This window comes from Dendropsophus ebraccatus, chromosome 12, assembly GCF_027789765.1.
Source record: "Dendropsophus ebraccatus isolate aDenEbr1 chromosome 12, aDenEbr1.pat, whole genome shotgun sequence".
NCBI lineage: Eukaryota > Metazoa > Chordata > Amphibia > Anura > Hylidae > Dendropsophus > Dendropsophus ebraccatus.
Window position 1 is genome coordinate 48,828,975 of NC_091465.1, and position 13,083 is coordinate 48,842,057.

The window sequence follows — 13,083 nt, forward strand, 5'->3', positions numbered from 1 at the left end:
CAATGTAGAGAATACTTTATAACTTAATTGTCCAAATATATAAAACATGCAATGTATTTACATAGACTTTCATGATCAAAATACAGTAGTAATAAGTTGCTGTGCAACTCACGCACAGTCACACACGTGGAGTGTAACTTCTTTATACATCTTCATAATAGACTTGTCTTTAGTTGTGCATCAGTACAATATGTTCTTTGGAACTGCTTGTACTTTCTTCTTTCCTATTCAAATTCTTTAGATTCTCAAGTGCTCGTTCTGCCGAGAACGTGATCTCTAATCCAGCTTTTGATTGCAGCCAGGATTCAACGTGCTTTTTGATCTTTAGCGTTGTTTCAGGGTCTTGTCAGAAATATAAAAGAATACATTTTTTTTATGAATTCCAGTTAACAATTCAATAAACTTTAGCATGTACAAGATAAGAGTTATTTAGCATTGATGTAGCAAAAAAGAACAGCCTATTATTAACACAAAATAAAGAAGACAGATGTCCTCAATATGACGCTATAAATGACCACATCTTCCTGTGTCTATAAGCTTTTTTGGTATGGAAGTGCTTGTAAGAGCAATGATACCAATTTATCTTCTGTAGTCATTAACTGGCATATGGAGCTGAATGTAAAGCCTATTGTATGTAAGATAAAGGGTAAGGTTGGGGCTGCTGCAGAGTATGGCAGTGAATTTGATTTACATGGTCATTTTACCCTTAGGTTCTATATGTTTTCGCTAACAGCCCTAAGTAGTCAGGAGAACAAGATTTAAAGGGGTTGGGCACTTTATAGTAAAATGCATCAGTCTACTGTATTATGAAGGACGTGCCTTGTACTTATCTACAATGCCAATCTATAAGATGGGTGAGCACAGAGGAGCACATGACCATGCTCCACCCTCAGACTCCTTCACTGAACCTGTATATTCCTTTGGAGGACACGGAGGGTGTTCAGCCATATTAGCAGGGCAGTGCTGTTCCTCCAATGGCACCTTTCTGTCCAATCTTCAGAACTGGTGTGGAGAGCTGCAGCAGTACACTGGCCCATACAGTTATCAAAGCACTTAGCAAGTATCATGCAGGAGAATTAGAATATGACCCAAGCACATTACTCACTGGGTGTCATACAGTTGCTTCAAAATGACCAACCAGCGCGAAACAGGACAGTAGCCCTCCCTGCAGGGAACTTTTTGCATTATGAATTTTCTACACAGGTGTGAAGGGTAAATTTAGCAGTTTTCATACCTTATTTTATATCATACGTCATGGTGCTTGTTCCAGTAAAAAGTGATCTTTTATCATCTGTGGATTTAGGTATCTGGGCAAGGCTTCACGGTTGAAGCACCACTTAGCCCCGCCAACAACTTCAGAGTTGGGCTTGCCCTGTGATGCAATCAGTACATAGGCCCCGACCTTCGACGGCCATTGGAACTGGCCCCCCTCTAGGTTGGCCCATACCAATGGTCGCGGAGATGCAGGGCCTATGCACCGATGACGTCACAAGGTGTGGGGCCAACGGTGGCATTGTGGGGGGGCTAAGTGCCACTTTGGCCGTGTAGCACAATCCGCAAATGATAAAAGATCACTTTTTACAGGAACAAGCACCATGACGTATGATATAAATAAGGTATGAAAACTGCAACATTTACCCTTTTCATCTGTGCAGAGAAGTCAGAATGCAAAAAAGGGGTGACAGTGTCACTTTAAGGCTCTGCTTACACTAGCGCCATGACATCAGATTACAACAGTGTCATGACAGCTACAGCATCCTTGACACATAATTCAATGAGTAATAGTGAATCCTGATGGACCCTATAGTCCAACAGACTGTTCCTTTCTAGCTGGTCAAAATATTGAAATTCCTGATGTTAACTCAATGCAAGCGTAAAACCAGCACTAGTCTGAGCCACAAAAAAATGGGTGATTTAAGTAATCAAGTAAACAATAAAGCTGCAAAAGGCCAATTGTGCTGTGATATGAACATACTGTACAATGGCCTGTGTCAGATTTCAGCAAGTACCCACCTATCTTATCTCCATCACACTGCAGGTTAAGTTGTTTCATAAAGCTGTGCGCTAAGAGGACTTCTTTTGCATGTTCTTCTTGAGCTCTTATAATAAGGGCACCAAGGAGCTCGGAGTTGTTGGAAGTGCTTCTGTAATACAGCATGTGCGCCAGTTCCAGTGAATGTGCTTTCCTTCTCTGAGAGAATGTCTGAGAATGACAGACATAACAATGACTACGACTTTTAGACGACTGTCGAGCATATTGTCACCAAGTGTTGAAAAATTGAAAGGGCATAAAACATTACATTCTAATCTGTATAAAAAGGAAGCATATAGCACTGTTGCAGATAATATTGTACTGTACTTTCTTGCACGAGATATTAATGAGTAAACAATACAGAAATCACAAATCTGTGATCGGTGAACCTGGCCTCAATGTCACAAATGGATACACCCACTTTGGCAGCTAAAATGTATTATTTCTTGCATGTACAGAGTTACAGCCGAGTACACACTGCAGCACGGTTATGGATCACACACTGGTGGATTTTCATGTACTGCTTGTATGAGGTATATAGATGTAAATCCATTGGGGGACACGTATTCCTAATCACACAAATCAACCAAGCATACATGTGTATATTAGAGACAGGTGGCTAAACTGCAGGTAGTCGCCTCTGGCAATGGTGTGTGTGTGTGTATATAGACTATTCATGCACTTTCACCTCAAACCATGGCAATGTTTATCACAGCCCAGACAGATATTGCATTATTAACTATGTCGTTGTAATACAAGTATGTCCTTGCTCCACACTATACCACTTCTACCCAGGGTCACTGCATGTATCAATGTCTCTGTCTAAAGTGGTGTTTCTCAAACTTTTTTTTTTTTTTTTACTGGATCCTCACCCAACAGACAAAATGATAACTAGGCCTCACCAGACTGACCAAGAGGATGCCGGGCCTTGCAATCTATGGTGGAGGTCCAGGCAAATCTAAAAACTATTGCTCAGTCTGCCCTTTATTTGTCTCCTAATCTGCCCTTTATTTGTCTCTGTACAATAATTAATAAGAACAAAATAAGTCAATTATGTTAATAAACCAGAGATTGTTGCAGCCAGGGAAGGACGGTGCAGCTTAGGCTGGGTTCACACTACGTTTTTGTAATCCATTTTTTTCATTCGTTTTTTGTTTTTGTTTTTTTTTTTGCAAAGAACGGATACATGTATGTACATGCATTTTGATCCGTTTTCCACTGAATTCCATTATAAAAAAACGGCTCAAAACAGATCAGTTTTTTTTACGTACACAAAAACTTAGTCAACCTCTTTTTTGTGTCCGTAAAAATAAAAACATAATGGAATTCAATGGGAAAACGAATCACAACGGATGCACACACATGCATTCATTTTTCCAAAAAACGGATTGCAAAAAACGGATTGCAAAAACGTAGTGTGAACCCAGCCTTAATCACTTTTGTGAAAACTGCCTCCCTAGCTGTGCCTCTCCAGCAAATAGGGGGCGCCTCACAGTTTGAGAAGCACTGCTCTAGAGGTTAACTATGGTAATAGTGACCAATAGTAGGCAATAAAGGTAAATCTGCCTAATGACTACCTTCCGTATATGGATGATTTTTGCACTGTTACCATATATTGTACTGAAGCCATAAACTCTTTATAGCTGTGGTCAGGAAGAAAGGTATCAAACTAAGCTTTGCCTCCTTACCTTCCAAGCTCGAAATGTCATAAATCCCGCAAACAAGAATAGTAGTAAAGATGTTCCAATCTTCAAGTCTGTGAGCACCACCATTCCAACATTGACAAAGACTATTCCTCCACTCACCAACAGCATAGTGTTAATTAAGGTGCGGTCTATTACTGAGGTCCGGACCTTTACCACAGGAAGAAGTTGCTCCAGCCCCTCCAGTGGTATGTCCTTAAAGCACTTTAACACCATATGAGAATGTTTAGGGCGAGCGGCTACTAGAACTCTCTTGAAGTATCGCCTATGGAAAGAAAATTATGTTACACTAAAAATATAAGACTAAGGCCCAGCTGTATCAACGTGTGTAAAACAGAAACTGGTGTAAACTGCCTATAGCAACCAAAAATTGTTTTAATATAAAGCTAAGCTGTTGGAAGACAATCATCAGCTGACAAGAGAGTGTTTGCTTGCTTGTCGACTGACTGCCGTCTCTATGTGTAATATAGAGATATGTAATAGGGCCTTAACAACAGTTTCTATTTTACGCACTTTAATAAATCTGAGCCTAAATGTTCATACCCAATTTACATAAAATAAATGTTCATACCCAATGTGCATAAAATAAATGTTCATATCCAATGTGCATCAAATAAATCACTAAATAGTTTGACATAAAGTTCAGAACTTAACATAATTTGTCTAGTAAAACAATGCACACAGTCCATCATTATTTTCTACTGTATTTTTTGTATACTTTACAACACTATATTTACATTGTACATGATGAGCTTCCAGAAACATGTCTTGCCTTTCTGGTGGGGGGCGAGGAGATCTAAAGGAGAATGAATCTTGAGATGTGGGGCCCATCTGCAATGCGAGAGGTCCTACTCTCTGTCCAAGAGCCCAGTAACGGATGTACTCATATTTGTCAAGATTTACATACACCTAAAACAAATTATTGTAAATTGTCAAATCTGTAAGAAGAAATTGTGTCATATGTCACATGCTACAAGTTCATACTCCTAGTACCTAACAAGGTATTTGTGCCATTGGTTACTAAGAGTACCGACCTGTAGTTATATGAATACCTTTCAAGCACACTATTAAAGAAAATGATGTGCTGTGATGCTGGTTGCTAGGTGTTTCTCTGAAACACTGCAGCATTCACAGTACTATTTTGTTGTTTGTAATAAGCCCGGCATCTTAAAGTGTCACTATCGTTATAACTTTCAAAATCTAAATCGACAGTAAATGAGAAATAAAGCAAGTTTGCAATATACATTCATTATTTTTTGTTGTTGTTGTTGGTATCATGCCGTAAAATAAAGCTATACTTAGAAATCCAGGTCCAGTCTCCTGCAGGCAGATTTTCTGATTTGTGCTGGTGAAAAAAACAGACTAAACACAAGAATTCCGGCCAGTAGAGAGAGTCACTTCTCAATGTGTCCGTCAGTCACATGACTGCCTTCTCTCTGTAAGCGCTCAGAGATACACAGGACTTCCTGTTTTCTGACTCCTTGAGAAAAAAATAAAACAGGAAGTGCCATGTTTTCCATGATAACTAAAAAAAAATAATAATAATAATGTAAATTGCAAACTTGCTTTATATCACATTTACTGCTATTTAGATTTTGAAAGTTATACCGATAAGTAGACTTTAAATCTACTACCTGCACGCCATCCTGGGGGTGATGCACTATTAGAGCATAGGCCAAGGCATCCTCTGACAAAACGTTGAAATTTGCCTGATCCAAAATAGGCTGTAAATGTTCCAGTACTTCCTCCTCCCTGGATAGTTTCTCTGAATCTGAAAGGCCTGTAGTTTCCATCAGGGCATCACGGTCAGGATTAATGGGATCATACAAAACCTAAAAAAGACAACATATATTGAATGCAGTTATCTACATATTTACTACTTTTTCAGGTAACTTAACAGGATAAGAAGTCATGTGTGTACATGGGGCACAGCACATTTTAACCAGTTTCCCCCCTCTGCAGGGTCCATCTCCAATTTGTAGTTGTTCCTGAGCAAGTAAGTTGAGCCTAAACCTATGACTTCTCCCAGTGAATACACATGCAAAAGAGGAGATTCTGCTCCCCTATAAAATACGCCCCAAAACATGCAGGACATTAAAGAGTATTACTGAGCAGTATAAGCTGTGAGCTCTGAAGTGAGAACAAATATTCACTATAAAGTCCTGTAGTCTCTCCTGTCTGCTTCGCGTTCTCTCCAGCATCTCCCCCCCCCTCCATAGACCTGCATGGGCAACTGTAAAGCCATAGGGGGAGATTTATGAAAGGTTGTAAAAATATACCTTGTGTAAACTGCCCACAGCAACCAATCACAGCTCCACTTTTATTTTACTAGAGCTGAAAGCTAGGCTGTGATTGGTTGCTGTGGGCAGTTTACACCAGGTGTGTATTTACACCCTTTCATAAATCTCCCCATACTACTTAAAACTCTTAGCTGACCATCAGTCCGGCTATATAGATCTTAACTCTTTCACGACCATGGATCATTGATGCATCAATGCCCAGGTCGTTTTAGGACATCAGCTTATGGGAGCATAATGATAATCATAATGGCTACCATGAGGGCTCTGCGATCACTTCGCAGAGCCCCGATGAGCAGCAGACATAGAATTCTCCCTCCGTAGAGGGAGAATTCTCTGTCAGAAGCCCTATAGATACTGGCGTCGTGCTGACCACAGTATCTATAGGGTTAGCATGTCTCCGGTGCTGAGAGTTGTGGCGGGTCCCCTGCTATTACTGATAGCCGGGACCCGCAGCAGATGACACAGGCGCAGCGCTTCTGCGCCTGTGTCACCTGCAGTGTAAATTGACGTCGCTGCAGCATCAGGCATAGGCTGCAGCGACGTTAATTTACAGTGCAGTAGCGGGAGAAGGTTTATGAAGCATCCCTGGTTAAGTATAAAAGTAGTAATTCTGCACTCATGAATTGGATTTCATAACTATCTGAGAATACTTGCTTTTTATTAACAGAACTAATTTAAGGGGTTTTCTGGACAAAATAGACTAATCGGTGGGGTGTTGAAACCCAGCACACACACTGATCAGCTATTCAATGGCTGCACGACACAGTGAAAGGGGACGGAGGCAGTTTTCTCCATTCACCATGTAGCGGTGGCGAACTGTAACTGCAGCTCAGCTCCTCTTTAAATTGAGCAGCAGCTGAGCTGCAGATACCAGAAGTAAGCATAACTCCCTCTGAACTTGAGCAAGCAGAATTTGATTAGCAGTGGCCGAAGAATTAGGATGCAGCCCTAGGGAGTCCTGGAAAACATGGCTGTATGCCACTAATCAAATGCCGCATGCTCGGGTTTGGACGAACCTGAGCATGCTCAGATGGCACTAATCTGTAACAATTACAGGTTGCCACCACTATACAGTAAATTGAGACAAACTCCACTCACCATGTAGTGTGGGCACCGAATAGCTGGGTGTCTGTACCCAGACTGTTAGGCCATTGCCTGGACAACCCCTTTAAGAATTCTAAAGCAGATGCTAAAGATGCTAAACAAAGTTTTATGTAACATCCAGAACAGGAGGAATACTCCCCTGGGGAACTGAGTGTGCATATACTAAAATGATTAGACAGGGATTAGACTATGAGAATAGTGTATAAAACCCCTGTAAAACAGATGAACAGAGGAAAGGGTGTTACATTTTGGTAGGAAAAACACTGCTTACTTGAAGATCCTGCAGGGCAGAGTGATACGGCTGAAGGAGGGAGACTTCCAGTTGTTTCACAAAAGAAAGGAAGGATTGCTTTTCAGTTTCATTTGATGAGTGAAACTCCTGCAAGGCAAAAGACAGTTTAGGGTCCTATTAGACAAAGGGATTTTTAATGGTTAACAACTAACGATAGCAAATAAGATTGTTTATTGTTAACCTGAAATCAATCATCATATTACACAAAACGATAGTCGTTAGTTGTGATGGTTACTATGATGGTTTACTCCATCTGATCCCAGCAAAAGAATGAACAATGTGCAATTACACTGAATCATTAGTGAACGAATGTGGAAATACAGCAAACGAACGTGAAATTACAGCGAACAATTAGCAATTATTTTAGTGTCAGATCTAAAGATGGTCAACGACACACAAACGATTTTTCGATCGTTGCCTGCAATTACACAGAACGATTATCATTTAGATTCAAACGGTATAATAATTTTCTGCACAATAATCGTTCCGTGTAATAGGGCCTTTGGTGTTCTTACTGGTGACTAAGGGCCCTATTCCATTTGGCCCGATTCGGCCGATTATCGTTTGGTGAAATAGAGAGACACGATTATCAGCTGATCGTTCATTTAGGGCCAGACCTAAAATCATCGTTCCCCTACCGCACATCGCTACGGTTGAATAGCGGTGCGCGGCGGGCGACCGACGATTTGACAAGCAGTAGCAGCATACATTACCTGTCCAGGCTTCTTCTCCGCGCTGTCTTCATCCCCGGTTCCCACGCGCTCTATCTTCAGAATGGCCGGTAAGCTGACAGAGCGCTCAGCCAATCACAGGCCAGGACCGCCGCGGCCTGTGATTGGCTGAGTGTGGCCTGTCAGCTGACCGGCCATTCTGAAGATAGAGCGCGCGGGACCCGGGGATGAAGACAGCGCGGAGAAGAAGCCTGGACAGGTTATGTATGATGCTGCAAGAGCATCGGTAACTATGTCCTTGCAGCCCTCGCTCAACGATCATCGGGTCGTGGAATAGGCCCAGTAAACGAGCGTCGATTTAGCAGATCGCCGCTCGTTTACATCGTTAATCGGGCCCTCCTCGGCCCGTGGAATAGGACCCTAAGGCTGTGCTTCTCCATTTGTGTTTTTGTTGCTTTTTTGATTAGAACCTAAACTGTGTGTGTGTGTTACAGGTATAACACATACAGTGTACGCCACAAGAGGATAAAAAGTTTCTAAGTTTTGGAAACACAAACAGGTATATGAAAGGTCTTCTGACCTAACAGCTATCTAATAGTATCAGCAGATTGGAACGTAAAAGGGATCCCATATGCAGAATTTAACGCAACTGTTAGTGCAAAACTCCTTTTGGAAAAACTGCATTTATTATTCCAGGATAAAAGGTAGGTTTCTGTTGAGCAATCCTTCAGCTATGGCTCTGCAAAAATATGTCTATATAGTAAATTGTTATAAGAATACGGTACACACATTATCCATAAATAATAATATAACTAGCACAGCGCTGTCTTTCTGTGGCCTTTACCCTACGCCTGGCATACGGAATGCTGACTGGGCAGGATACTGCTGCCAATTAATGAGGAAAATAATAATAGGTAACAGAAAGAAGTCAAGTGACAGCTGCTTCTAGCCATTCTGTACAGTCACATGGTAGTGGGTTTTCCCTGAGAGAAAGCACAATATGCAACTGGTAATATGGGCGAGTAAAACAGGTCACTGTTCATTAACTGATTTCCCCCTGGACTCTTATATGATGGGAAATATATTAGCACAATAAAGGAGAATCCACAGCCATTACACCTAGGAAAGTTGCTAGTCTGTCAATGTATTGCTGAATGAGAAAATGCATATTTAGAATTCATTACACAAATGATAATCCCAAGAACCTAACAGGGCAATACCCCATGTTATACCCCCTTACAGCACTGGTATTGTTAGACTTCATATAGGGTACATTTATGTAGCTTTTAATTTATGTGTTGTGGTTTTTGTTTTTTTAAATGATGGTGGAATACATAAAAATGACAGCAGCCAAATGTAGTTGCATGAAGCCAACAACTCAGGTAATTCCAACAAGAGCTACTACACGAAACGATTATTGGCTGGAGCGTCCAGTATTCGGCCTAGTTCGGCCAGTAATAATTTTGTGTAACAGGAACCTAATGGTGCGTTTACACAGAACGATCATTCAAATTTTTCACGATAATGATCGCATTTGTGCGGTAGTCGGCTCGTGTAAACACAGCGAACGATCAAGCTACGAGGGAGAAATCGTTCTTTTTGATCTTTCAACGCATTCTCAAAAAGGCGTTGGTCGTTCGCTAAAAATTTGCAGATCGCTTTGTGTAAACAGTCTTTCACAGATTCACGCTATGTGAAATGGGCTTAAGCGATCTTTAAACGATCACAATAACAACTTTAACAATTTTTCAATCATCTAAACGCTGATTGTTAAAAAATAATCATAAACTGTTGATAAAAATCAAACTGTTGCTTCAAAATCGTTAAACTATCGATTGGGCGAATTACGCTCTGTGTAAACGTAGCATTAGTCACCAAGTGATTACATTGAGGGCGCTTCCAGCTGCTAAACTCTCATTCACTGGGACTCAACAGCACAGAAGACCATGCCAGTGGTCTGAGCATTGTTACTACCTAATTTTATTTAGGCTATTAAAATGATCGGGGACCTGCTGCAACACTATTCTTGACGTAATGCCAATGAATAGATGTAATGTAAAGAATACACGTAGTGTGAATCTAGCCTGGGAGGAAGAAATAAAATGGTCTTCTGTATTATTGACTGGGACTAATTTTATCAGCCCCTTATCCTGTAACTGTTCTTGTAAGGATGCCACAGTACAATTTAGAGGTTGGGGACAGTTGTATTAAAGTGAGACATGGTTTACATTTGTTTCCGGACCAGGGGATATTTTTACTATTGTTAGGAATTGTGGAAATGTGTAGTGCTGTCCATATGTGCAACAGGTATATAGGTGCAACAGTCTCCAAATATAATATTTGGATAGTGGACTTCTTGTGTTTGCCTGACGAAGCACCGCTGTGGGCCCTGAGCTGTGTATTGGCTGGCTGAGGTATGGTTGCTGTGGGATTTCTTGGACTTGTAGGAGGGCTGTCAGCTTAAAGGGGTTGTCCAGCAAAAATCTTGTTCTTTCAAATCAACTTATATCAGAAAGTTATATAGATTTGTAATTTACTTCTATTAAAAAATCTCAAGTCTTCCCATACTTATTAGCTGCTGTATGTCCTACAGGAAACGTTGTTTTATTTTCAGTCTGACACAGTGCTCTCTGCTGACATCTCTGGCTGAGAAAGGAACTCTGTCTCGGTTTTCTATGAATCCCCATAGAAAACCTCTCCTGCTCTGGACAATTCCTGTCTCGGCCAGAGATGTCAGCAGAGAGACCTGTTTCTGAGTGTAAATAAAACACTTACTGCATGACAAACAGCAGCTAATAAGTATGGGAAGACTTCAGATTTTTTAATAGAAGTAAATTACAAATTTATCTAACTTTCTGACACTAGTTGATTTAAAAGAAAAAGATTTTCGCTGGACAACCCCTTTAAACATGACTATGTATTCAGCATCTCCTCCCTTGGTGTAAGTGGCTCTGCCTTGAACACCTACCTTTACGCCTTCTCTATAGATCTCCCGTATATCACAGAGATGCTCAAAGCAGTGCATACGCACGATGTGGATATGTGGATCTCACCTTGTTATGGATATCATTGGTCAGAAGTGTGCACTTCTATATTTGGTGTATTTTAGCATTGCAGTAATAAAAGGCATAGTTTAAAGGGAACCTGTCAGCTGGGATGACAGTGCCGAGCCCGCCTGACCCCCTGGTAGAGGCCTGGATACTTACCCTTGCCTGCAAGTCCCGCTCCTGGACCCGGTCCCGGGACGGAGATCTCGCCGTCGGAAGCCGTGTGCATGCTCAGCAGAGATGAGTCCGATGCCCATAGAGAATGACTGCTCCAGTCATTCTCTATGGGCAACGGACTCATACCAGGTAATTAGCATACAACGCGCGCTCACCTTCCGGCACGATATCTCCGTCCTGAGACCGGGTCCAGGAGCGGGACTTGCAGGAAAGGGTAAGTATCCAAAGCTCCACCGGGGGGGGTCGGGCGGGCTCGGTGCCGTCCTCCCGGGTGACAGGTTCCCTTTAATGTGTGCACTGTATTTAGTAAATTATTGGCAAACTATTATTCATTGAACTGTACTGTGTGATGTGGATCTAGCCCTATATTATAGATTTAGATTCCTTTATGCATTACACATGTATTACCACTAGAAAGTTTTTTCCCCATTATCAGCTCCAGTGGGATTAGAACTGCCTAAACACAGTGGAAACATAGCCTGATCAGTAAATATGAAAAGCTGAGTATATCAAGTATATGAAGCTTTACTAACCTGGGATAAATGCTCCACAAGCTGATTTGTAGAAAATGGGATATATCGCTCTTGATACTGTGATGTCCAGTCCTTGGGTTCAATTGGTTTCCACATTTTTCTGTATTCTCCCATTTTAGCGGTAAGAGTGCCCATAGTACGGGATAATGAACTCCTCAGCCCAATCCCAGTTCTGAGAACCCCCGAGGCTATGTACATCATGCTGTAGGCCAAAAATGTCCCTAGGGGGGAAAAAAAAAGTGTCCTTATTACATGTGATGGCTGCACAGTACTCTGCTGCTAGTCTATTCTATCAGGATCCTCAGTGTGCTAGTAAAGGTTATTTATTGTATAAGTCTAGCCATAGAAAATATACATTCTGTATCAACTCCTCGCTGTTCTCACGATCAGTGGAAGTCTCTATTTTTTACTGCTAGTGAATAAATATCCATCCTGCTCTTGAGAAGTGCATAGTAAGCTACAAGACGGAGTTCTGTACTGTAAGGGTAGCTTCACACCCACCGTATCGCAGCGGATTTGATGGTGCGGATCCGTAGCAGATTTCATCTAAATAGCTGAACATAGCACAAATCTGCTGCAGATCCTGTACATGTGAATGCATCCTAAGGGTACAAACACAATTGCCGGATCCGCAGCGAGTCCTCCCGCTGCGTATTTGCAGCGAGACTCGCTGCAGATCCCGGCCCTATTCTTTCAATGGCAGACAAAATCGCAGCAGGGATGTGCATCCCTGCTGCGAGTTTGTCCCCAGCCCGCCCCGTTAACCCCCCGGCCGCTGGAGTATATACTTTACCTGATCCCGGCTCCGGCTTGCTTCGGCGGTTCCCGGTGTCAGCCGGGATCAGGTAAAGTATATGTTCGCTCCAGCCGCCCGCCCGCAGCCCCGTCCGCCTTAACCCCCCCTGCCCGATCGCCGCCCTACCTCCTCCCACCCCCGCAGCCCCGATCGCCCCCCTGCAGACCCGGCCACCCGCAGATCAGTGCTGCGGGGGGGAGGGGGCAAGCGGCCGGGGCTGCGGGGGGTGATCAGGCGTCCGGGGCTGCGGGGGGGGGGGTGATAAGGCGTCCGGGGCTGCGGGGGGGGGGGGGGGTGATAAGGCGTCCGGGGCTGCGGGGGGGTGATAAGACGTCCGGGGCTGCGGGGGGGTGATAAGGCGGCTGGGGCTGCGGGGGGGTGAACAAGTGGCCGGGGCTGCGGGGGTGGGGGGGCGTGGCTGATCAGGT

General features: G+C 42.7%; 1 protein-coding gene across 3 annotated transcripts in view; it reads right to left on the reverse strand.

Moving 5' to 3' along the window:
* The window catches only part of TMEM143 (transmembrane protein 143), a 16,202-nt gene continuing 3,119 nt past the window's right edge, over positions 1-13,083 (reverse strand). For all 3 annotated transcript variants that reach the window (XM_069947860.1, XM_069947862.1, XM_069947861.1), the window contains exons 2-8: positions 11,860-12,080; positions 7,411-7,518; positions 5,370-5,567; positions 4,508-4,644; positions 3,721-4,000; positions 2,014-2,203; positions 1-342 (exon numbers count right to left, since the gene is read on the reverse strand). In XM_069947860.1, the coding sequence (XP_069803961.1) occupies positions 170-342; positions 2,014-2,203; positions 3,721-4,000; positions 4,508-4,644; positions 5,370-5,567; positions 7,411-7,518; positions 11,860-12,080 (1,307 nt within the window). In that variant the 3' untranslated portion in view covers positions 1-169. The remainder of the gene's footprint in view (positions 343-2,013; positions 2,204-3,720; positions 4,001-4,507; positions 4,645-5,369; positions 5,568-7,410; positions 7,519-11,859; positions 12,081-13,083) is intronic.